This window comes from Emys orbicularis, chromosome 25 (assembly GCF_028017835.1).
Source record: "Emys orbicularis isolate rEmyOrb1 chromosome 25, rEmyOrb1.hap1, whole genome shotgun sequence".
Taxonomy (NCBI): domain Eukaryota; kingdom Metazoa; phylum Chordata; order Testudines; family Emydidae; genus Emys; species Emys orbicularis.
This window is the reverse complement of record NC_088707.1, coordinates 688097-714646: the sequence shown is the minus strand read 5'-3', so window position 1 is coordinate 714646 and position 26550 is coordinate 688097. Positions and strand designations below refer to the sequence as shown.

The following is a 26550-nucleotide window of genomic DNA, read 5'->3' as shown; positions in this document are numbered from 1 at the left end:
TGTTCTTTCTCCTTGTGACCTCTCATTTTGCAGGCATGAAGTATTAGGATCAAAGAGTTTTTTAGGGCTTATTATAGGTAGCAGGGATGTGACAATGCATCTTGTTCACTACTACATCAGGATGCTACAAATACTCTCATATAGAACTAAAATTATCACAAAGCAATCACTAATAGAGGTTAAGGACTGATTTACTTTAACTTGTTAGTGACTGTTGGTTAAGTTGGCTTCTTTTTTTAGGCTCTTTCTTGTAGATAAGTTTTTAGGATAGAGAAATTATGTGTTAAGTGCCAACTAACAACAAAAGAGCTGTTTGTACTATTTTCAAAACAGCTTTTTCCATGGTCCAGAATAAAATGAGTTGATGTACCACTGATCCCAAAACGATTATATTTCAGTGTGTTGGTATAAGCACTATATAGCGGGAATTTATGCAAGCAAAAATCAGAGAGATAAATGGCACTTGCACTGCTGAGTTAATTCAAGCCCCAAGCTCCATATAACTCTTGTAAATAGTTATGTTTCCAAAACATCCTGGAGTAAATAGTCAGGACCTGGCTGGGGTGGTAAATAATGCATCAGTGTTTCTCTTTGGAGGTCGGGCTTTAAATCCCTGATAGGTGACAGATGTGTTTGACTCACTTTACATACATTTTATAGGGCTACTTTGAGAAGAAGTTTTACAGTCTTTAAACAGTAGCAGTTAAGCAACTTTTATGGTGCAAAGGCAGAATTAAATATTTTTTGTGCTGATTTAAGTAAAACTTTGGATAATTTGTCTTGAAACAACATTGCTTATTAATGACACATGGTGTACAAGATATTCTAAAAATACCTGGTCCTTAAGTGCCTGCACTGATAAGGATTTCTGAGCAATGGGAACAGAAGAGCAGCAGCACCATCATGACTGGGAGACAAGGTAGGTATCAAACTCCTGGCACTCATAGCATGCAACGCTGTCTAAAACCCACTCTCGGGTCACCACGGCAGTACACTTCTGTTGGATTGCTGCAAAACAAAATATGAATGATAAAATAATATCTGCAGGTCAGGGTGAGATTCAGATTGTGAGCTATTCTATTTCAGCATTATTTTCATTAACAGTGTTCAAAATATCATTTCAAATCAGTTACATGGTGGCTACTACTCTACACGTCCCGACATTGCATAAAATGCAGCTGTTTCATGGCCACTTGACAAACTGCCAGTATCTACACAGGAACTCTTTAAACTGCCATACAAGAGAGACTAATAAAGGTAAGAGAGCTGAGCAGTCTTTGATAAGCATCGCTAAAGGATTTCCAAATCACAGACTCTCAAGTTTCTCCATGCACACACACATTCAGTGTGTGGGTCATGTTTCTAGACATGTGAGGACACACTCATAGGGGAGGATGGCACAAAAGGGTGTTTGTGGCATTAAAATGCTCCCAGGTTACATCCATTTTTCAGTTTAGGTGAGGTGGGGAGAGAAAGAAATTAAGAGATCCTCTTGTCCCAACCACTGCCCAGAAGGCTGAATGCCAAGTGGGGCTGTGTCTTTTTTAAATAAGTGGGATGGATGGCCAGAGACAAGTGAGGTTTTTATATTTTATTTTGGGGTTGGGGTACTGGTGCTTGAATGGTTGGGAAAGGAAGATTGTTGGCCGCTTATTGCTGGGTATTCTTTGTCTCAGCTGAGGTTTTCTACTAGATCTCACTGGTCTCTACAACGCAAAGCCTCTCCTAAACTCTGTAAATTTTAGAAAGTAGCCCTGCTGCCAGGGATAGATTTCAGCTAAACCCGACTCTGGAGACATGCAGGATACATGGACGGGCAGTTTATTTTAGTGCATATTTACATTCACATTTCATCACAACCTTCCTACTACACATCAGGCTAGGAGACTGCCTGGCAAACCACCTCTCAGGACTTTGTTTACTCTCAAGATAGGTAAGGGAAAAGTTTGAATGACCAACTGTGTCTGTTTTGAAATGTAGGATGTGCTCCCAATTCCAAACATAACAGGACTTTATTCTGCTTCCTTTATAGAACCCTACTACTATTTTATTACCCGAACCAGTGGAATCATAAGCCACTCACGATGTGCACCACAAAGCAATCCATAGCTCCATATAATCTTACCTCTGTACCCTGCGTTTTCGAGCCAAGCATCAGGCTGTACAACTATTACAGCAGTAGAGTTCTAGGATATCAAGATAAGAAACAAGATAAAAATAGCGACCGTTATTTGTATTACATAAAATCAACCCTTCCCGTCTGTCTGCAGATAGCAATAACTGGGTATTTCTTTGCTTCACTGCATAGCTCCAGTGAAGGAGTCAAGAGGAGGAAAAATAAAAAGTGTATTAAGTTTCGTAAGAATATTCTACACGAGTTTCTGTTCAGGGAGACTTGGTGACTATAAGTTAATGCACCAGAGCCACTTTGCTCCCGAAAGCCGAAGCCGGAGGTGAGCCCCAATGAGATGAGTTAAGTGGACTGTACACAATGTTCTGTGAACCTCAACACAGCAAGACCAAAATGCATCTTGGCAGTACTGGCACTGTGCTCAGGGGAGGCCAAGCTTGGAACAGAAGGGCTGCTATAGATCAACCTCTGGTTCACCCACAGAAGTGTGAACAGCACTTACCTCTATCTATATCTGGATACATCAGTCTTTTACAAGCACCAAAAATCACTAAGTATTTAGGGGGGGCGGGGGGAAATCAATAGGACAGTTTACCTTACACCATCATCACTGAATACTTACAGCTTTGTGGGTGAACAGATGAGGCTGCTTCACCACTGAGGCGCCACAAAGCTCCGCCATCCATTCTAGATCACCTGATTAAGTCACACAAAAGTATCACATTACAATTATGACTGCGCTGCCCTGGGGACCAGCATGTCAGAGATCCAGCCCTGGTTCTCCACACCTTGCTAGTGTGGTTGTTACAAGTGAAATAATTTTATCCCCTTTATTTGTGGCATAAGCAGAGAACAAGGAGCCCTGCTCTTACTAGTCTGTGCAGGCCACAGTCCTATCCTAGGTTCTGCAGCAGGGAGAACCACCAGGGGAGCCTCAGGGTCCCAGGCAGACAACAGACACCCCTGGAAAAAATGCTGCCAGTCAGTTCATCTTAACTTAGAGGCAAAGCATGAAATTACAATTGGAATCAAAAGTTACAGATCTGTGATAATTTCTCATCAACACAAACTAGCCAGAGTGTTTAATTCCCATTAATTTGCTGAACTCTTGATGAAAAAACATAACAAAATCTCCTAAGCAGAGGAGCCTGTAATTGCTCATCACAGCACTAGGAGTGAGCACTGCACATGCTGTGGTAATTACTGTAAATGTCAAGAGATGTGGGGATAATTCATCCAGTCAGAAATAAATGGGATACTGGACAAATCAGAGCTTGTTGCAGGGAAGAGAACGAAGAGCAAAGATGGGAAGATATGTGCTTTTACTACTGAAAAGTTAAGCTACAAGTTTTGCTGCTTAATTGTCTTCATAAGAGACACCACATACCTGCAGCTTTAAACTAATGAGAAAGCTGCAATCGTTTTCATCTACTTATCCTAGGTGCATAATTGCAGGCTTTAATATGTGTTTTACTTTTCACAACTGCTCTTTTGTAAGATTAGGAAGAGATAAAGTTACACTGTGGCTGTCTCAATTGTTAAGAAGATAATGGGTAGGAGTTGTGTGTGAGGGTAGAAAAGCACTCAAATAACTTCAAATGTTCAACAGTGAGTACATAAACTTTTTCCAGAGAGAGTGGTGCTTACACATCTGCGTGCTTTTTTTTTTTTTTTTTTTTAAATGTGAAAAAAAAATGTCAAACATTGAATGGAAGGATTACTTCTAAAAATATTTTACGTGGCCAAGGCAGACACTGATGGGAATGCATTTAGGGTTGCCAACATTCTAATTGCAGAAAACTCAACACCCTTGCCCCGCCCCTTCTCTGAGGCCCCACCCCCGGCTCACTCCATCACCCCTCCTTCCATTGCTCACTCGCTCATTTTCACCAGGCTGGGGCAGGGGGATCCGGGCTGGGGCCAAGGGGTATGGAGTGCGGGGGGGGGAGAGAGGGGCTTAGGGCTGGGACAGGGGTGTGGGAGGGGGTGAGGGGTGCAGGCTCCAGGCAGCACTTACCTCAGGCTGCTCCCAGGAAGCGGCCAGCATGTCCCTCCAGCTCCTAGGCATAGGGGGGGCCTGGGGGCTCCATGTGCTACCCACACCCACAGGCACTGTCCCTGCAGCTCCCATTGGCTGCAGTTCCTGGCCAACGGGAGCTGCAGAGCCGGTGCTCGGGGCGGGGGTAGCACACGGAGGCCCCGTGACCGTCCCTATGCCTAGGAGCAGGAGGGACATGCCAGCTGCTTCCCGGGAGCCACGCAGAGCCGGGTAGGGAGCCTGCCAGCCCCGTACCAACTGGACTTTTAACAGCCTGGTCAGCGGTGCTGACTGGAGTCGCCAGGGTCCCTTTTCAACTGGGTGTTTCTGTCGAAAACTGGACACCTGGCAACCCTAGAGACATTATGCAAAAATCTTTGGACAATCAGGGAGCAGAGCCAGAAATGCCTAATTTCATGATTAAGTAGATTCTTCTAAGAATTGCCTACTGAGTAATAAGAAGAATTGAACAGTCTTCTACAGACACTTGGGCAGATGAGGCCAGGAGAGACAAGATTCCATCTCTCTGATTGGGCTGTTCACACAGGCCTGACTTTTCCATCCTCACCTCAGGTTGGGTAGTACCTGACCTCACAAGTAATGTTTATTTCAGTGGATCTACATGCAGCGTAAAAGTACAGCTCCTTTTGAGGGTGACAGCCCTTTGATATTTCTGACAGTTTAGAGGACTGAGACTTGCCACATTCAGGAAAAGAAATCTAAATGCCAGATTTGTCAAGACTCTTTTAAATTTTTTAAATAAAATATTTCTGCTCTAACCCCATCACTGCAACTGCACTCTAGTAATTACTGGTCTCGAGTGCTTTAATTTGTTGCTTGTGGTAAGAGTTAATTGGAATAGGTGGGCATTAGAGAACTTGGAGATCTTACTTTCCATAATCCTAAACCATGCAATATTTTCAAGGCTCTAGTTCTTTCCTTTTTATTCAGTTGACCTATAGGCATTTCTATAGGGCTCATCACCTTACATTAAAAACACCATTACATTAGTAACATCATGGTATGCATTTCTGTGCTGTAAGGCGTGCTTGGCGGTCATCACAGTATTTGTTAGGGTCTCTAGTCACCTGCAAGTGCTTTGGGGACAGACTTCCGAGATGAAAAGTGTTCTGTAAAGCCAAATCTTATTCTATTTTGTGCCACCCGTATGTCACCAACACAGAGATGGAATTCTCCTGAGATCAGCAGAGGACAGACTGCGTATGATGGTATGATGAGCTTTCCCCCAAAACAAAGAATTGCATCCAAACTTTTTTTTTTAAAGTCAAGCAGCATTTTGTGAGTTAAGGAGATAAAACTGGAAAAAACACCTAGTGCATGTTTCATTGTGCTATACTGTAAATTGCAGATTAAATAGCCCTAAAAGGTGGGTCTCCATGAAAGAGCCAGCAAAGGGAACAATTCTGGAGAATTTGCAATGGCCACTGCAGATATTTTCTGTGGATTCTAGAAATGATAGTAAATTCCCTTAATCCAGAACCCCTCACCTGTGCGCATATCGGTGAAAGGTCCATAGCAACAGATCTCAAAGTCTTTGAAGAGCTGAAAAACAAGGCACATGTGAACAGAGGGTAGTGGTTCCAGGGCAGAACAGACATTCAATGAAATGTTTGTATTAGAGTGATGTATGAGGTCCCTCTATGGTTGGGATTCTCAAGCTATGCTCTGTGAAGCAGCTGTGGTGCAGTAAACTCTTCCTGGTAGTCCACAAATTAAATGTTTTGACAACCAAGCAGGGGACGGTTGGGACTGGAAGAGGAATCTCTCTCTCATGAAGTTGTCTGAAGAATGAAAGCACTGGAGACCCCTGCACAACAGTATACAGGTATACTCTGGGAAATGTTAGTTCCTGTGACTTTGGTATATGACTTATGCTAATAGATTCATAGCTTCATAGATTCTAGGACTGGAAGGGACCTCGAGAGGTCATCGAGTCCAGTCCCCTGCCCGCATGGCAGGACCAAATACTGTCTAGACCATCCCTGATAGACATTTATCTAACCTACTCTTAAATATCTCCAGAGATGGAGATTCCACAACCTCCCTAGGCAATTTATTCCAGTGTTTAACCACCCGGACAGTTAGGAACTTTTTCCTAATGTCCAACCTAGACCTCCCTTGCTGCAGTTTAAGCCCATTGCTTCTTGTTCTATCCTTAGAGGCTAAGGTGAACAAGTTTTCTCCCTCCTCCTTATGACACCCTTTTAGATACCTGAAAACTGCTATCATGTCCCCTCTCAGTCTTCTCTTTTCCAAACTAAACAAACCCAATTCCTTCAGCCTTCCTTCATAGGTCATGTTCTCAAGACCTTTAATCATTCTTGTTGCTCTTCTCTGGACCCTTTCCAATTTCTCCACATCTTTCTTGAAATGCGGTGCCCAGAACTGGACACAATACTCCAGCTGAGGCCAATATATATATATATATATATAAAGATCACAGTCTAGATTCTAGATTTTGGAAAATACACCCCTCACTTATCTGATTTGTTATGCTTGCAGCTTGAACATCAGTGGATTTCCTCACTGCTAGCTGGTTAATTTAAAACTGACATTCTATGTTGCATTGCTTATGGACAGTAGAAATTGATCATGCCTACAATGAATTTTTTGAGATCTGCTAGAATTATTTCAACAATTGTTTCAGAAACAAATTCCCATTCACGAAGCGTTGGGTCAGCCACCCTCACTTCAGTGGCCCATAGGCAAGGTATAAAGTTTCTTCTTTTCTATGGAAAGGGTTTATTAGGTCAAGGAGAGAGCTATTTTGCAATTAATCCTTGTTCTATAACTCTCTTGCTTAATCATTCAATTAAAATCTGCAACACTTATGATAACTGCTTAAAGATTTTTGAAGTTCCAATGACCATTCTAAATCGGGAGCGAGAAGAGTTGCCAGACCACGCCCCGCCCTTGCAGGGCTGTTGTCCTCAGAAAGTCAGAGCAAGCACACCCAAGAATGTGCACAAGATTTAGAAGTAGCGTAGTGTGAACATCACACTGATCCTGACATTTTACAGGCACCACACAGAGAAAACACATCACAGAATACTGATCATAAATCAACAAGCACAGCTGTAGCCAGACCTTCTTGTGTTGTGAGCCCAGCAGATATCACAAGGCAGGCAGGAATGCACCAAATCATTACACTTCCAACTACCCAACCTAGGTGCTACAGAAGTGGTGTTAACAACAGAATGTGGCACACTTATTTCCAAGTCAGCACTGAAATAAAACACCAACATGATGTTAGGGGCACTGAGCTTCCAGAGATGCCATCTTCTGAAGGAGGTATAAAACCCCTTCTGATCATATTAAAATAGCACCCTTCATGAGAGTAGGGCTATCCTGCCTAATTTCCAAAGTGAGTAATTACACTATCTAAATTTCCTATGCATTTTCAATGGATGCAGTATCCTACAGCATTGCAGATGTAGCTGAGGAGGTGCTAATCTTTATCTACACTCACAGGGTGTTACAAGGCTTTGTTCACTAATATTGGTAAAATATGGGACTTTGAAAATTTGGGATGAAAGCTACCACAGAATTGAAAAATATTATTTTAGCTCCTATAGGAGCGAAAAGAAAAAATCAATTATATTGCTGGCAAAGACTGAAGAGCACGCTCTTTCGACAGTACATGCATATGACATCTTGCTTTTCATTTATTTTCATTTTTCTCCTTCTACTGCTGCTTCCCAGAAGTGCCAGCCCAGAGAACTATACAAGACACTGCTGCTCCACAAAGCAACCCATATGCTATAAAAATGGATAAAGCTGGAGTTTCTTTAGGTTTAACACTTGAGTTTGGCAATTGTGTTACAAAAAGGAGAGGAACACCGTATGAAGTCTTGTATCTTGGTAAAGGTTATTCTTGTATTTACAGTTTCTTAATGAATATTACCAAAACACGCTAACCAGAGAGCAAGGTGAGAAATGTCTCCAAATAAGTGCATTGCACGTGCATGTATAACTAAGGGGGGGGGGGGAGATCAGGGATGAATTGCCTCTCTCTCTCTCTCCTGTGCAGGATTCAATTCAAGAGAGAACTTCTGGCTTCTCATTCTCCAGCCCAGTGGAGACAACAGACTGTTTCCAGCTGATGGCTCTGCCATCCTTCTAATGGCAGTCACACAGAGCATTATTAATGCCATTCTATGAGAACATGGCACATTTCCCCAGCCAACTGGAGGGGTTGGTACCACAATGGCAAATGTTAATGGGAAGGAGCTTGAGGAAAAACCCATGTGGTTCCAGGATAAGAGCTGGGCTTTCCCCAAACTTAGATGATTGGGGTCTCATCTGATGGCATAAACAATGTGGTGTGAAACAGCAACCAATTATGCCTGAAACATTTTAAGGTCACAGACTATTTGCACAGGACCCTGAAGATAATGAACACCTAGATTCGATAAATGAGAGAGAAAATTTCAAATTTGCTGCACTTTTTGTAACAGCTGAAGTGCAATTTGAACACAGCCCTAAACCCAAGAATAAACAACATTTATCATTTTGAGATTTGGTTTTGTACAAACCCATTTCTTTCCTACTGCAGTGGCAAGACAGCATGACATTTAGTATTTTACAATTCCATCACTCTGCAAACTGTTTTCTGTAGCAGTTTAGTCAAAAGGTCCCTACACACAGAATATAAATAACCATCTTAAAAAAAAACCCTACGCTTAAATCATGGGAACAGAGTTTCATGTACAGAGAGAAAGTTTCAGAGGTTAAACAGCAGGTGATCAATGGAAACATTGCCTGTTTCTTCTAGATGAGAATTACCGTAAATTGGTTATACCTTTTCCTTCCCCCAGGCCTCCATTTCCCAGAGCCCGGAGGATCACCTACCCATATTTTTAGTTAAGATTCACCCTGCCTGCAAAAACATGTCTTGTATCACACTCATTCTACTTTCTGTAGAAGGATGATAGGTTCTGAAGGGAGATCCTATCAACACTGATTCTTAATCAGGCAGAGGGATTGCAAATAGCTTCCCAGGGAGCTGTCTCTTTAGCAGAGCACTTCCTTTGAGCCAGCCCACACCTGTATTATAAAAGATGTAATTCACTCATAGTATGCAAAAACATTTGAATATTTCTGTTGCATGACTGGCAAGCTCTAGGAGCAGCATTGCAGAGACAGAGCCAACTACACCGTTTATGTACAATTCTGTACATTTGATTTCATGGGAGGATAAAAGACAATTTAAAAATATTTCAGCTATTCAGCTGGCATCATAAACAACAGTTTATATAGAATGGGATTCTTCTGAATCTATGAATGGTTTCTTATGCTGATGTGCCTGTACCTTTCCAGCCTGGGATCGTCTAGCTTTCTTAGGGCCTTGGTGGTTTCTCCCATTGATCACGTCTCCTCTCACTTCAAAGTCGTACTGAAAGATAATGTAAAGAATCAGAAGTCAGAGACAGAAAAGTGAGCCGGCATGGTGAGCCCATTGGGCCAAGGCAGGAAATGGTTCTCAGATTTCAGAAACTGGAAACCTTACAACAAACACACGCAGAAGCCTGACTAAAAAGGCATTGTCCATTATCAGTTAGGACATTCAAGCATTCAAGATAAATTTCTTCCGAGTTATCAGTGACTCGGTAACCAGTAATGCTATTTTTGACATAGAATGCCATTCCCCCTCCCCCTTTCCCTCATTTGGTCCTTCCTAAATAGGTTATAGGCATTGATTTTAACATTCCAATTGTGAGACTCGTCCCACCAAGGTTTCAGTAATACCAATTAGATTGAATTTATGCTAAAAAAAAAAAAAAAAAAGCAATTCCAATTCCTCTTGTTTGCTACCCAGGCTCCTAGCACTGGTAGAGAAGAAATGCTCCAATTGCCTATACATCAGAAGTTAGAAATTGTAGAAAAATTGAAAAGGGAAGCAAAGGGACACAAGGAGAAATTTACGGCCAGCAGAGTTAAGGACAATTAGAAAGAATTTTTAAAATATATTAGGAACAAAAAGAATGCTACCAATGGTATTGGACCATTTCTAGATGGAAATAGTAGAATCATCATTGATAATGCAGAAAAAGAAGAAGTGTTCAGTAAATATTTCTGTTCCGTATTTGGAGGAAAAACAGATGATATAGTCTCACCATATGGTGATAACACTCTTTCCATTCCACTAACATCCTCCAAAGATACCAAACAGAAACTACTGTTAAATATTTTTAAGTCAGCAGGTCCAGATTACTTGCATCCAAGAATTTTAAAAGAGCTGACTGAGGAGCTTGCTGGAACATTAATGTTGATTTTCAATAAGTCTTGGAACACTGGGCAAGTTCCAGAAAACTGGAAGACAGCTAATGTACCAATTTTTAAAAAGGCTAAACGAGATGACCTAGGTCATTATAGGCAGGTCAGCCTGACATCAATCCCAGGTAAGATAAAAGAGCAGTTGTATGGGACTCAATTAATAAAGAATGAAAACAGAGTAATGTAATTAATGCAAATCACCTTGAGTTTATGGAAACTAGAACCAGTCAAACTAACCGGATATCTTTTTTTTTTTTAAATGAGATTATAAATCTGGTTGATAAAGGTAATAGTGTTGATGTAATATACTTAGATTTCTATAATGTGTTTGACTTGGTACCACACAGCATTATGATTAAAATGCTAGAATGAAATAAAATTAACAGGGCACAATTAAATGGATTAAAAACTGGCTAACTGATAAGTCTCAAAATTTAACTGTAAATGGGAATCATCACTGAGCAGGAGCATTTCCAGTGGAGTCTTGCAGGGATCTGTTCGTGGCCCTACACTATTTAACATTTTTATCAAAGACCTGGAAGAAAACACAAAATCATCACTAATGAAGTTTGCAGAGGACACAAAAATTGGGAGTGTGGTAAATAACAAAGAGGACAGGTCACTGATTCAGAGTGATCTGGATCACTGGGTAAACTGTGCAAGCAAATAATGTGTGTTTTAATATGGCTAAATATCAATGTATACATGTAGGAACAAAGAATGTAGGCCACACTGACAGGATGGGAGACTACCCTGGGAAACAGTGACTCTGAAAAAGATGTGGGGGTTGTGGTGGATAATCAGTTAAACATGAGCTCCCAGTGTGACGCTGTGGCCAAAAGAGCTAATGTTTATGCATCCCATGATCACAGGGGAATCTTGTATAGGAGTAGAGGGGTTATTTTACCTCTATATTTGGAACTGGTATGACCACTGCTGGAACATTGTGTCAAGTTCTGATGCCAACAATTCAAGAAGGATGTTAATAAATTGGAGAGGGTTCAGAGAAGAGCCATGAGAATGATTAAAGGATTAGAAAACATGCCTTTATAGCGACAGACTCAAAGAACTCAATCTATTTAGCTTAACAAAGAAAAGGTTAAGGGACAACTTGATTACAGTCTATAAGTATCTACATGGGAAACAAATATTTAATAATGGGCTCTTCAATCTAGCAGAGAAAGATATAACATGATCCAATGGCTGGAAGCTGAAGTAAGGTGTACATTTATAACAGGTAAGTAATCAATGACTGGAAAAATCTACCAAGGGTCATGGTAGATTCTCCATCACTGGCAATTTTTAAATCAAGATTGGATATTCTTCTAAAAGATGCGGTCTAGGAATCATTGTGGGAAAGTTCTATGGCCTGTGTTACACAGGAGGTCAGGCTAAGTGATCACAGCGGTCCCTTCTGGGCTTTGAATCTATGAATCCTGCAGCTTAATCACATAAATGTTTCTTTAAAAAAAACTAATCAAATTCTATTCAACACATTGAACTGACTCAGAAGAGCAGCAGTCAGTTGATAGTTAATTTCTACTGAATGAGATTTGCCTCTATCAGTACATAACCTCTAGAACTTAATTTATTTAATTTTCAACGTCTATTTTATTTCAAAGCATTCACTTGCCATTTAGATTAATAGTAAATACAATGCTTTATTTGATAATCTTAGGCCTTCATCTGTCTCCCAATCAATTGTCTATTATTCACTACTTTAAGAAAGCTCCTTCATAGATTTCTATGCAGAACTGGCAGAGAATTAAAAAAAACCAAAAAACCAAAAAACACACAACTCATATTTTCACCCAACTTCAGACTTATGTAGTTTCCATAATGAGGGAGACTGAATCTGTCCTGAAAACCCCTCTCACATTGCTTGAAACAGAAGATTAATTGAGACCGAAGGGCATCCAGTAGATGCCCCATATCATTGGCTGGAGAGACCAGAGTTTCAGGAGCCTCCATAAAGGGTAAAGTAGGACCCAGCTGGAGAATGATGAAGTCTCCCAGAGAGTTTATGGGATTAGTACAGTTTTTTCTTCTCCCTTGGCTTTAGATGCTAGCCTAGGGTTTTTGACCAGAGAAGCGGAGGGTGGAGCGGAAGCAAGACATCCATTTCTACTCATCAGAACTATGAAATTTTGCACTGGACCAAAGTTTGTGAAGTACCTCTTCACACAACACGCAGTCAACCTATGGAACTCACAGCAATGGGATTTTGTGAAGGCCAAAAGGTATAACTGGGTTTAAAACACAATTAGGTAAATTCCTGGAGGATAGGTCCATCAATCGCTATTAGCCAAGATGGTCAGTGATGCAGCCCAATGCTCCAGGTGTCACTAAACTTCCAACTGCCAGAAGATGGGATGGATCACTTGAAATTACCCTGTCCTGTTCATTCCCTCTGAAGCATCTGGCACTGGCCACTGTCAGAAGACAGGATACTGGGCTAGATGGACTTTTGGTCTGACCCATTACAGCCACTCTTATGTTCCTTATGCAAGGTTCTGCAAAAATCTGTGCCTGAGGCAGAAAATCTGAGCACTATACATAGAGAGGCAGATACCACCTAATCCATGCTCTAGTCTCAGATAGCTATCTGCACTACAAAGTTAGAAGATGCTGCAATGGGAAGTTTTCAGTAGTTGGCTATAGATCAGTTAATTAAGTGCAAGAGCTTGGACGTGGTTGTGTTCCAACATTATTCTTTCATACACATAGCAGGTAATTACCTCCACCCTGCATTTGCCAACATCAACAGTCATATTTTATCTTTGGAACCGTTGCTAGACAAAAGGTCAAGAAAATATCAGAGGGGAGGCTCTTTGTTCAGCAGCATGGAATACCTGCATTCTGCAGAACTGTGGGTTTGAGTGACATTTCTTGGTACGGCCTAGAAGCCTCACTCTGGTCCTATGCCAAATTATCCTCTGTCCCAAACACCCCCAACTAATTTTCAGTTTCAAATATTTATTTCCTGTTTCTGTCTCAGACATGATTAATATGCTCATCGCCATAGTGTCTGGATGCTAGTGCAATGGACGTATTTTGCATTTCACTCTTAAGACATCAGACCCACCTCATCAAGTATCCTTCCTTCCTTAAAAGACTGAACAATCCCTACACAAAAAGAGCAGAGAAGAACAGATCACATTAAATCAGGCAGGATCAGCACCAACAGTCTCAGTCTAATTATGAAGAGAAAGTATTTCTTTGGGAGAAATCACTTACAGTTATTTGAATGAAGCAATGGATACTTAAAAAAAAAAGAAGCTGAGTGTTATCGTTAAATGTCTAAATATTCAGATGGTACTCTGAAAAATACCAGATGCTAAAATATGTTAAATATGAAATATAAAGTAGGTGGTGTTAGGAAACCGGGGATGACGGGACACATAGCTGCTCCAAAGAGTATTATACTTACATTCATAGCTAACTACCCATTTTCTTCCTGCAATGCCCAGAAAGTACTTCAGTGTCCGCTCACACACTAGCTCCATATCTGCAGATTAAGTAGAAATATACTGGGATCTCTCTCAGTTTTGCCATCTAAATAACGTAAAGCAACTTTGAAAGTTGATTCATATTTAAAGTGATATGCCGCCAGAAAAACACATACCACCCAATGACACGGTTGACGAACGCACTTTCAAGGGGGTTCAAAGTACCAATGTCCTAACACTGCCCCCTCCTGGGTCTGCTCAAAGGGAGGGATCTAGTATGGTAGTCAGTGGAGAGTCTCTGACTGTACACCTCTCCCTCCAGCCCAGGTTTCCTATTGAATTGAGCTCAGAGATGTTGGAAAGGCAAAATACAAGACTCTGAATTTGTATGCAAGTGAAATATTCAAACCCTCCCGATTTTCCCCTTGTGGCTTCCTCACCAGCTTTCATAAGGAGAGGGCAAAAAGAATATGTTGAGGATCTAATGGATTAAAAATGATAAAGACTTTTTTCCCTTTCTACATCATTTTTTTAAACTGGTAATAAGAGTCACTTCTGGATCTTGAAGAATTTTGAAATGTTCCTATGAAGCAAACTGAGGACAGAGTAGGTTATTTTAATATTATAAATAACTAAATCCTGTAACACAGCAGATCAACTAACAGCAGTAGCTCATAAAATACTTTACAGTTTAATTTTTCAAGTTTTTTGTTTAACATCTGCTGATAAAATAGATTTAGTAAGGAGCTTAAAACTAACCTATGCCAAGTCATTTTAAATTTTGAGTAACAAATGTGAACGGAGAGGTTTGATGCCTTCTTGAAAACCAATCAATCTTATGCTAATCAGTTAAGAGTTTGATTTGCATTTGTAAAATCTGAAGCTGTTCTGGTACTAAAGTTTATATAAAGTTTATTCAAGTCTTTAAGAGAGATGAGTGAGCTCTACTAAAGAACAAAAAGCAATTTAAGTGCCATAATTAAAAAAAAAAAAAAAAAAAAAAAAAAAAAAAAAGTTACATCTTTTACTTTCTGAAGTTAATGTGATCTTGCAACACTGTTACTTTGTTCCAATGGAAGTATGGCCTCCATTGGTTTTCTCAGCTACTATTAGAAAGCCAAATAAAATTCAGTTTTGGTCTGTTTTTGATTACATCAGACTATTTGGATTTTTGAGAAAGAATTTAAGTGAGCTTTTTAAAAACAAAAACAAAGGATGTTTTAAGAAGGAAATGTCTTGCTCTCCCTTTGGTTGGTTGTGAATTATCTAAAGTCAAAGTGCTGCTGACACCTTCTTAAATTTACAGGCGTGACATGACATCAATCGCTCATCATAATGATATATCAATTTCAAATTCTAGTTGTAACCACGTCAATGATACCATATAAACAAGCAGCCAAAATAGAAACTTCTCATCTGGACTCCATGAAATGGAATAAAAGACAGATGGGTCAAGTTTTAGTTTAGACTTGGGATCACACAAACTCTGATACAGAATAAAAAAGCAGTGAACTCTAAATCCCACATCCTAATCAAACACCTTCAGACCATCATGCTGAATGACCGTCAATGTGCTCTTTGTTTAGCCTGGAGTTAAGTGTTTTATGTGGCATTAAATATCTGGTTTGTTCACAGAGCTTCCAACACACCTGTTTTCATTATGACATGGGTTGTTCCTTCAGTAATTTGATTAGATAAAGTGCTCTGGGTTTTCCTGGCAAACTTCTGCACCAGTAACTGAAAACAAATAAATACTGAATTAGAAAGAATTGATTTAATTGGAACATTAGACATCTCTGGCTTTGAATAAGAGTTTCCACATTACAAGATTAGCTTTCTAATATGTCTGAGAAATTAAATATATGTCAATGGAAGTTGTAAATACAACATACAGTGGAGAGGTACTTTGAAACAAATGGAGAAATTCTATGCCAACAGGCACACAGATACAACCGTTACTTCAAAAATGACGTTCATTTTGCTTTTAATAACAGAAATTATTTGATTGGCTTACATAAACTCAAGTAAAGCAATACCCTACTATACTATAATTCAGATCAATCAGTAATTTATGAACTAAGTGAAATGGAAACACGTGCTGCAGTTATCTGAGGCATTAAGCCAACATTCAACTTCTGATGGCAACAAAACATTAAAAGTCCAGATGACGTGAAAGCTCAGTGATATAACCATCCGTTTCAACCGACTTACAGAGAAGGGTTTTAACCAGCACGTTCATTGTTGTAGAAATCTAGAGTTTTCCAGTTACCTATTAACTAAATAAAATTAATAGCCATATACTCAGATCTGTTACTCCTCCAGCATCGTAACTGGTAACTATTGGTTGGTAAATAACTTTCTTTATTAGAAGCCACTATTTATCAACGAAGCACCAAAATTAGTATTTTTATATTGTACAAATATTGTAATTTAAGTTATTTCTCTCATGCTGCTTCATCCAGTAGTCTACATGACTCGGGGAAAGCCAGGCTGAAAAGGCAATGATGTCCCCATACCACTGCCCTCTACCAGGATCATTAGCAATTTAGAATTAATTGCTGAAATCCTCACAATGGAGCAGAGTTCAATTAAAGCAGCAACCGCCGAAAAGATCAACTTAATGAAAGTTTCAGAATTATTCATGCAAAAAATAGTAGTCAGCAGCTTTTATAATAAGTTTAGCACATTTCAACAAATCCAAATAGCACCGAAAGTTTCTCCCTCGCTAGTTAAAGCTAGGATATACTTAGCCATTAGTGATGTAATCCACAGCTTAAAAGCTAGCTGTTGCCAGTGCAGCTAATAAACCCTTTGCTTTATTAGGCCAAACTGGATTCTCTGCAATTATCAATACAATAGATCCAATGTCTGGGTAGCAGCTGCATGATAACTGACTAAATATCCTGAAAAATTTTAAGCAAGTGGTTTGCCTCAGATACACTAGTTGCAAGCACTTTGTGTGACTGCAAGGAAAGCTTTGGCCATCAGACCTTTGGGTATCGAGTGCAAATCAGGGGGAGGCTGCAGCTTATTGAGTCTCTTGTGAATACACCCTCCAAGACATTTAAACTCAGGAGGGAGATACTGTAGGCATAAGCATGCCAAGTCATAACATCACCAATTTTGGGCAGAGGTTGCACAGACAACTGAGATATGATTTTATGCTAGTGACGACTGGTTCAGAAAGTCAGTCCAATTGCTTACACCACAGTTGGAGAAGCACTGCTCTATGTAAGTTGGTTTTAAGTATATACCACAATATGAGCCTCTAAAACTTGCAAGGAGTCTACTCGAATGTATAAAAAATGAATAAATTATGTTCTTTGAGGTGAGAGTTTCCCTTGCTCTGGAACAATGAGCCTTCTTTTTGCCTGCTTGTGTGGATGGCTTTCCAACCCGTTTAGAAGCGCTGAACCCTACTTAATTGCATCATTACATACAAACCCCCATATTTATCATTACTAGCAAACAAGGCAGTATCTAATTTCAAATACTCTGGTATTATTAATGGGTAATTCATGTCAAATTAAGTTTTGTTGCATATAGGATCTCTTTAGGGAGAGGTTAAAATTTTATTTAGGATCACAGACGTCATGGTACATGTATATTAACAGGGGATTGACAAAGATAGTGAAATACACTTACAAGCTCACTCTGGTTCAGACCTGATGCCACAATTGACATTTGTCTTCCACAGGTCACAACTGGGCTTTTGGCATTTTCTTTTACAACTCCAGTGTGCAGAGCAGATGCAGAGGAAAATGCCCTTCTCTCCTGCTTACATCCCTGAGTACTCTTCCCATTAACAACATTCCACGATACGGCTACACTATTAGTTGATTCTGCAGTTTGACAGTGGGTAAGTCTTTCAGAAAATTTCAAGGGAGAGCTGTTTGGAGTCCTCCTCACATTCTCACACGGAACAGCTGCACTGTTTATCTTTGTTCCAAATTCCTGCTCAGCTGCATTTTCTGAAGGAAAGGAGGAATCAGTCACTGAAACAGTCCCGGTCTTTAATTACAGTTTCTCATTGCAGTCATGTTGGAGGATGTTGCTCCATCTTTTAAATTTATAGGCTACAGTCATTTTCTCTGCTTAGTTATTCACTATTTCACCTTTACCTCATTCATTATTTAAAATCACCAGGAATCATAATTTTTCCTGATCTAAAGCTAAGGTGCTCAAACGCCTGTGAAACCTTTCAGGATACAATTAGCATTTCCTGAGAATACTATGAATTTGGGACTAAAACATTAAAATTCATTATTGTATCAGAGTACTACCCCCTCCCAAACTGCACCTTTTGATAGCATGGGATCTCACAAGGAATTATCAATGTTTCAATAGATTAAAAGTCTCTTGATTCACAAGAAAACACTATATAGTTAATTAAAACACATGTTCTTTACGATTTCTCTCATTATGGATATATAAACCAGACCAGTGACTGGGGTACAAGTAGAAGCCAAAATGCATGTGTTGGGTTTGATCAGTCCTGTGTGTTACCTGGTTCAATTCTATACTGATTACTTTGTTTCATTGCCTCTTCTTCCAACAGCACTGCCACACCAACCCGCTGAAATGTTCCCTCCTGAGAGTGAGTTCTGGCTTTCCAAAGGCTCGGGCACCAGTGACCTTGCTCCAGAGCTTCTTTTTTTAATAGATGGGATTTAGGATGGGAAAGCTGTAAAGCAGGCGACCTCGAACTAAAAAGAAATTATGAACAATTTATCATCTCCTTAGCTATCAGAGACATTGGATCGCAACAGTGGAATTACGTGTTGGGGAATGATTAGCAACAGAACTGGTATGAAGGCACAAAAGCAGTACTGTTGAATTTAAATTGATTAAAATATTTTAAAAACTGTATGTTGACATGTCAAACTGTCATGTAAATTTTCTCAAACTAACCCCAAAAGATAAATGCTAATAGCTTGCTGCTTAACAACATACCAGCTGTGTTTCACCACACTATCCAGCCTTGTGAAACAAACTTAATTTTGGTCTCTCCTCCATGCATCTATGTTCCAGAAACTTTGCTAGAACCTGGGTCTCCCTTAAAAAGAACAGAAATCTTTGCTGATTTCACAGGACCAATTTATTAGGGCTGTCGATTAATTGCAGTTAACTCACAAGATTAACTCAAAAAAATTAATTGTGATTAAAAAAATTAATCATGATTAATCGCACTGTTAAACAATAGAATACCAATTGAAATTTATTAAATATTTTGGGATATTTTTCTACATTTTCAAATATATTGATTTCTATTACAACACAGAATATGAAGTGTATAGTGCTCACTTTATATTATTTTTTATTACAAATATTTGCACTGTAAAAATGATAAACAAAAGAAATAGTATTTTTCAATTTTCCTCATACAAGTACTGTAGTGCAATCTCTATCGTGAAAATGTAACTTAGAAATGTAGATTTTGTTGTTATTACATAACTGCACACGAAAACAAAACAATGTAAAACGTTAGAGCCTATAGGTCCACTCAGTCCTACTTCAGCCAATTGCTCAGACAAACAAGTTTGTTTACATTTACAGGAGACACTGCTGCCTGCTTCTTATTTACAATGTCACCTGATGCATTAATTAAATTTGTGACTGAACTCCTTGGGGGAGAAGTGTATGTCTCCTGTTCTGATTTACCTGCATTCTACCATATTTCATGTTATAGCAGTCTCGGATGATGACCCAGCACATGTTCGTTTTAAGAACACTTTCACTGCAGATTTGACAAAATGCAAAGAAGGTACCACCAATGTGAGATTTCTAAAAATAGCTACAGCACTCGACCCAAGGTTTAAGAATCTGAAGCGCCATCCAAAATCTGAGAGGGAGGAAGTGTGGAGAATGCTTTCAGAAGTCTTAAAAGAGCAACACTCAGATGCATAAACTACAGAACCCGAACCACCAAAAAAGAAAATCAACCTTCTGCTCGTGGCATCTGACTCAGCTGATGAAAATGAACATGCATCAGTCCACACGGCTTTGGATTGTTATCAAGCAGAACCGGTCATCAGCATGGACGCATGTCCTCTGGAATGGTGGTTGAAGCATGAAAGGACATACGAATCTTTAGCACATCTGGCACGTAAATATCTTGCAACGCCGGCTACAACAGTGCCATGTGAACACCTAGTCTCACTTTCAGGTGACATTGTAAACAAGAAGCAGGCAGCATTATCTTCTGCAAATTGTAACCAAACTTGTTTGTCTGAGCGATTGGTTGAAGTAGGACTGAGTGGACTTATAGGCTCTAAAGTTTTACATCGTTGTATTTTTGAATGCCTTTATTTTGTACCTAATTCTATATTTCTAAGTTCAACTTTCATGATAAAGAGATTGCGCTACAGTACTTGTGTTAAGTGAACTGAAAAATACTATTTCTTTTGCTTTTTACAGTGCAAATATTTATTTATTACAAATATAAAGTGAGCACTGTACACTTTGTATTCTGTGATGTAACTGAAATCAATATATTTGAAAATGTAGAAAACATCCAAAAATATTTAAATAAATGGTATTCTGTTATTGTTTAATAGCATGATTAATCTTTTTAATTGCGTGATTAATCACGATTAATGTTTTTAATCGCTTGACAGCCCAATTTATCTTTCCTCCTCTACCTCCTCCAACCAATACCTCAAGTTCCTATTTAATCTCCCAGCTGTCTTTGACTGACACATGCAATGTTTGCTTACATTTAGGAAATACACAATCAACCACCGAACAGTAATTAAACAAGGGTGATTGAACAGATATATATTTCAAACTATCTTCCTGCATTGAGTTACATAGAAGAGGTTTGTCTTCCCTATGCTTACATCTTATTATAGACAAAATATCTGCTAGTAATTTTAGTTTTAACATTTTAATTTTGGACACACAGCATAGAAATTAGTGCTGGAAAAGACCTACTAACCATCTCCAAAGCCCAATGAAGACTTGCTCTCTACAGTTTGTTTTCTAGTATTTTGTACAGTCCAAATTTAAAGGATCCAGTTGATGGGGCTTTGTTATTCCAGTCTAGCAAATCTAGCTGCTGGGGCAAGTTTCCATGATATTTAGCCTGAAGTTTTCCCCTTTGCTCAATTTGGTTCTGTTACTTGTAATTAAGTTTCCTCAGATCAACCTGAACTATTCTTCTTCCTTGACGTTTACACCCTTCAATTATTTGTGCAGTGTTTGCTTGTCTTCATTTTAAAAATGCAAGCCAACTTCTTCCTTTTCTACTAACCAAAGGCACTGGCCATAAATAACTTCAGGGCACAATACAATATGGATCATTTGTAAACTAATCACTCTTCTGTGGAATAGTCCATCTCTAGTTAAATCTCATCTCAATTGAAGTCAATTATTGACTTAAGTGGGGACAGGATTTTATCTCTATTGCTTGAACTGATAGACTGGAGGGCCTTGAAAAGAAACTTCCAGGTCCCACTGATCTCTACACAGCCAACACAAGAACAGCCCCTACTTCTCTATCCCAAATGATGGAAAAACAAGTCTGCTCTAAACTCCGGTTTCCTGTATGCATGCATGCAAAAGGGTTAATCCTGCATCACTGAAATAGTTTGCATGTCTGTCATTAAACAGAGATGACAGAACAAGCTACATGAAATCTATATAAATAAAAAAATGCAGATTATTTTGGCTAGAGATGGAATCACCAATCAAGGAAATACTAACAAAATGCAGCTCTTCTTCTTCAAGGGGCTAATTGTTCATAGAAGACCATAAATGACAAACAAAAACATTTACCCTTCTTCTTCTAGCTCTTTATTGTTTATGTTGGAATGATCACTTGGCATTACATGGAACCCATCAGATGAAAGTCCCTTTGAACTGCTGATTTTGTGATTTTCAAGATTTACTTCTGAAATTAATGCTGTTCCTTCAAAAGAAAAACAATATTTACAAAAATCCAAGAGAAATAAAAACACTAGTGTTTTCAACCTTGTTCTTAAGGTAAGAATTCAATTATTTCTCCAAAGCAGCAACCTTTAGACAAATCAGATTTGTTTTTAAAAAAGAGAAAGAATTCCAGATAAAAAAATAAATGGAAAATATCAAGTAAAACAACAGGTATATATGCAACTGTTATCACCAGGAGAATGACTGAAAAAGAACAATTTTCTAGGCTAAGGACAGACAGATACATACGAACGATACGTGGTTTGAGTGAACTATAGTGCCAGTGGCACATTTTACTGTCAATAATGGTGAAATGAGATTAGTTTTTACGTAATTTTCAGTATTCTGCAGAATTATAATGCAGCATTAACCATGAAAAAAATGGAGCCATATTAATTTCTGACCCCTGCAAAAGAAAGTTACATCTTACAGACTATAAAATCCCAATGTCCCCAAATCAAAATGTGTATAAAATACTACCCCATTTGAAACATAGCAAACTTCGTATATTCAATCATTTACAAAAACAAGGTGTCAACTGATGCATTAGGTGGAACTAATGATGAAATAATAGGGAAAAGTAGAAACATTAAGGCAAAATTCCGCTATTTTATACACTTTTTATTTATAAAGCCTCAGAAATACATGAACGTATCTCTGTTCACCAGTAAGTGTTTTAGAAAGGCAAATACTTAATGGCTGGGAGATGCTTGTAATTTTTAACAAACCATCAATAATTGTAATCAGTTTTAAGCTTTTATGAGAAAGCTTGAAATCCATATTCTAGCATGACAATGTAAACAAGGTTTGTGTTAATTAAATTGTTTTAAGTCACTTTCTAGCCTGAAGGAAACTAATTATTGATTTCCCGACTTAATCCTCAAACACAGTATTTATAGTTATCTTATGAGTTTGGCTTATTGGATCTAGAAATGTCACACAAACACTCATTCAAAAGTTAGCTCCATCAGGAATAATGTATCTCTCTTATCAAATTAGGCCCACCAGTGTCAACACACTTTTCCGTTTCTCTACCTGTCAGCAGTCTGGACCTGTCCTGCATCACCTCCTACAGCCAACCGATACTGAAATCAACTCCATTCTGTTTTGCCAAAGGACAGTCCTTCAGTGACAGAAGGTGGAAACCTGTTGGGGATTTAGCAGCTTTCACAGCCCCCATCCATCCAAGGGACAGAAGACAGTCAGACTGGAATGAATGCCCACAAAACAAGCAGCATGGTATTGCTAAGCCATGAGGCCTACCTAATTTCTTTTTGAAAATATCTTAAGCAAGAATAATTTTGAGAGAGTCAGGAATAGATAAGTATGTGTTTTGTAACCTATGAATTTTACCGTGTAAACCATATAAATACAAAAAAGCCACTACTTTGTCCTGTGCATTTCACTGAATAATTGAGTTTAAGCAAAACTATATTAAGATTAAGCCAGCTCAACCCAACACCTCAGCTTCTGGGGGAAAAAATAATCATGAGATTCTCAGCGAGTTGTTTGGAATAAAGGTTAAAAATAATTTTCATTGATGTTCTGTTACCTCTAGCTGGTCTCATCTGTCCCACTGTGAGTCTCTCTTCCACTCTGGTATGAGGCAGTTCACAGGGTGGGGGTGGGAATTCAAAGCCCTGGCTTCCATGCTCTTCCAGCACAGCCTCAAGCACAGCCATTTCCTGTTGAAGTTTTTTTAAGTTGTTTTGCATGGCATCCTTCTGCTGCAATAGAAGAAACTACATTGTGCTACCAGGAGTCAGCTCAGTTGCTAAACAGTAAAAAATAATTTCTATTCAAATACTTGTGAATGGAACCACAGCAGAACAACTCTGATCCAAAATACTGAATCTAATTCATTTACATCCTGAGTGCTTGGGAAATTACAGTGAGTTTTTAATGTAAAAACAAACCATGTCATGGCAGAAGAAAAAAAATACATTCACTTTGCAATTGCAAAACATTTTGAAATAGACTCCAAGTTATCACAGCCTCGCAGTGAGCAGCAAATATAGGCGTTGGCTTCTACAGAATGATTTACACAATTCAAATAATAGATTACTACTTTTTCCTTCCAGTCATCTGAACCTGTTGAATGCCCTAAGACAACACGTCTAACAAAGTGGTCCTTGCATGCTCATTGAATTGGTCCTAAATTGCACATGCTATTTATTCAGCAGTGGAAAAGGTCCCTATTACATGAATTCCAAGCATACTGAGCCTAGTACATGAAGGGTTAATAGGCCACTTTATTTAGAAAGTGGTAGTACAGAGCCTCTAATTAAAATTTATGTTCACTCTCCACTGTGACTCAGAAACCCAACAGCTGTTTTCAAATAGGAAAAAATTGCATCCCTTCCCTTCTTAATGCTGTCTCTGATCCTTGAAAACTGCTGTGCCCTCTACTAAAAATATTCCATTTACCTTCTCACACCACACAGAATACATGGCTTCAAAGGATGCTTTTATAAACAAACAGTTTTGCAAGCTTGACAGAGGTGGTTTCTATAACAACAGTAGCTATTACATTACCAGTTCCACCACTGCCACCACGTGGAACTTTCTGGTTATTGTATCACTGACCAAGCTAGAAATGAGAATAAGAGTAACTCCAGCCCAAAGCTCTTAGGGCTTGTCTACACTGGGCTTTTCAGGGCATGTCTACACTACAAAATTAAGTCGACATAACTTACTTTGGCATACAGCCACTGCAGTAATTACATTGCTTGTGCGTGTCTACTCTTGGCTCCTTGTGTCGGCGGTGCACATCCTCACCGGGAGAACTTGTATCGATTGTACTGTCAGTGTGGGGCACTGTGGGATGGCTTCTGAAAGCCAGTAACAGTTGATGAAAGAAAAGCAGTGTCTACACCAACACTGCATTGACCTAATTACATCGACTCTATGCCTCCATAGAGGTGGAGTTATTAAGTCGGCGTAGCTGGGTAGTTACATCGCGGGAGCGAAATTTTAGTGCAGACACTTACATAGTTAGGTCGATGAAAACTGCCTTGTGTCGATCTAACTCTATAGTGTAGACCAAGCCTCAGTCACCAATGAAGTAGCACCACTACAAACCCACAGCATAGTTGTGCTACGCCAGTACGAACCATGCCTTGCAATAGTGCAGCACACACTGGTTTGAACATGGAAGGACCACCCACACAACAGAAAGGTGAAGTTTATTCTTCCTTGGATTCTCTGCTGAGACAGCCAACAGGGTGTGACAGGAGGCCAAGGGGGAGTTCTGTGGGGAGACCTGTCCACTAGAAACTGTACTGAGGTCAACCACCCAGTATATATGACCCAGGCCACCCTTTCAACGTGGTCTGGTCTGGAATCAGTGACCAAGAAGGCAAAGACTTTGTGCTTCTAATTAATCACCATAGCAATCCAGTACCTCTTTCCCCACAGACAACTGGACTCAGATAATAATACAGTTAACCAGGGTTATAATTTTAAAAGTCTTTTTACCATAAATCCAATATCAATTCCTACCAATGCAAACCTTTGGTGTAGGAAGCACAAGTTGCCAGCACTAATCGAATGCAGAAAGGAAGTTACAGACAACCCACAATTAAGCATCAAAATCTTAATGCTATATGGTGAATAACCTGTAGTAGAATGTGTTGCTAATGCATAAGGCAAAAATCTGTCAAATATCAGCATTAAAGCAGCTCTGCAATTCTGGATAGTTTAGTACCTGAAACTAACAGCACCTTTTCTGTAGACCTGTGGCTTCCAGTGATGGTAGCTCCATAATTTCCACATGACTGTCTAGTTCCTAGATTTTATACTATCCAACCATATCTGGAAAGTGCATTAAGCAGTTAGAGAGCTCAGTGCATGAACTTGCCTACCTGTGTGGTAAGGATCTCACCCTGGGAGGACAGCCCAGAAGAATCTCCTGGGTGACTGGCTTCACTGTCATATCCGGATGCTTCACCTTGAAAAACAGAAGCTAGGATTCATATATAAAAGTACTGTTAACAACAACAACGTCTCTCACTCACCACAGGGTCCATCACTGTATGTTCACAATGAAGAGATTAAGGGTGGTGTTTTCAAAAGCACCTAGATTACTTAGGAGCAAAAGTCCCATATGCAGAAGTGACTTAGATTCCTAAGGGAGTGATCTTCTAAAGCAGGGGTAGGCAACCTATGGCACGTGTGCCAAAGGCAGCACGCGAGCTGATTTTTAGTGGCACTCACACTGCCCGGGTCCTGGCCACCCGTCTGGGGGGCTCTGCATTTTAATTTAATTTAAATGAAGCTTCTTAAACATTTTAAAAACCTTCTTTACTTTACATACAACAATAGTTTAGTTATATATTAATTATAGACTTATAGAAAGAGACCTTCTAAAAATGTTAAAATGTATTACTGGCACGCGAAACCTTAAATTAGAGTGAATAAATGAAGACTCGGCACACCACTTCTGAAAGATTGCCGACCCCTGTACTAAAGCGTCAAAGTAACAAGAGCACAAGTCCCTTCCAATGGGACTGGTGTTCTTAAGTCCCTTGGGCACTTCTGAAAAATATTTATTTATTTCTATTACTGTAGCACGTAGGAGTCCTAGTTATGCCCATCCTGAGTCTCACTTAATATCAATGGAACTTAAGAGCTTTTGAAAATTTTACCTTAGGTCTGTATCCTAAGAATAGCTTATGCAAGCATCTTTAGAAAAAAATAATAATTAT

The 26550-nt window shown here is 39.3% G+C and overlaps 1 protein-coding gene across 1 annotated transcript in view; it reads right to left on the bottom strand.

Annotated features, from left to right (window-relative positions):
- Positions 1-901: 901 nt before the first annotated feature.
- The window catches only part of BRCA1 (BRCA1 DNA repair associated), a 46191-nt gene continuing 20542 nt past the window's right edge, over positions 902-26550 (bottom strand). The window contains exons 11-23 of the mRNA XM_065422547.1: positions 25708-25793; positions 23397-23571; positions 21692-21824; positions 18422-18621; positions 17561-17886; positions 15565-15652; positions 13897-13974; positions 13552-13592; positions 9502-9585; positions 5678-5732; positions 2754-2827; positions 2126-2186; positions 902-1008 (exon numbers count right to left, since the gene is read on the bottom strand). Coding sequence (XP_065278619.1) covers positions 902-1008; positions 2126-2186; positions 2754-2827; positions 5678-5732; positions 9502-9585; positions 13552-13592; positions 13897-13974; positions 15565-15652; positions 17561-17886; positions 18422-18621; positions 21692-21824; positions 23397-23571; positions 25708-25793 — 1508 coding nt within the window. The remainder of the gene's footprint in view (positions 1009-2125; positions 2187-2753; positions 2828-5677; positions 5733-9501; positions 9586-13551; positions 13593-13896; positions 13975-15564; positions 15653-17560; positions 17887-18421; positions 18622-21691; positions 21825-23396; positions 23572-25707; positions 25794-26550) is intronic.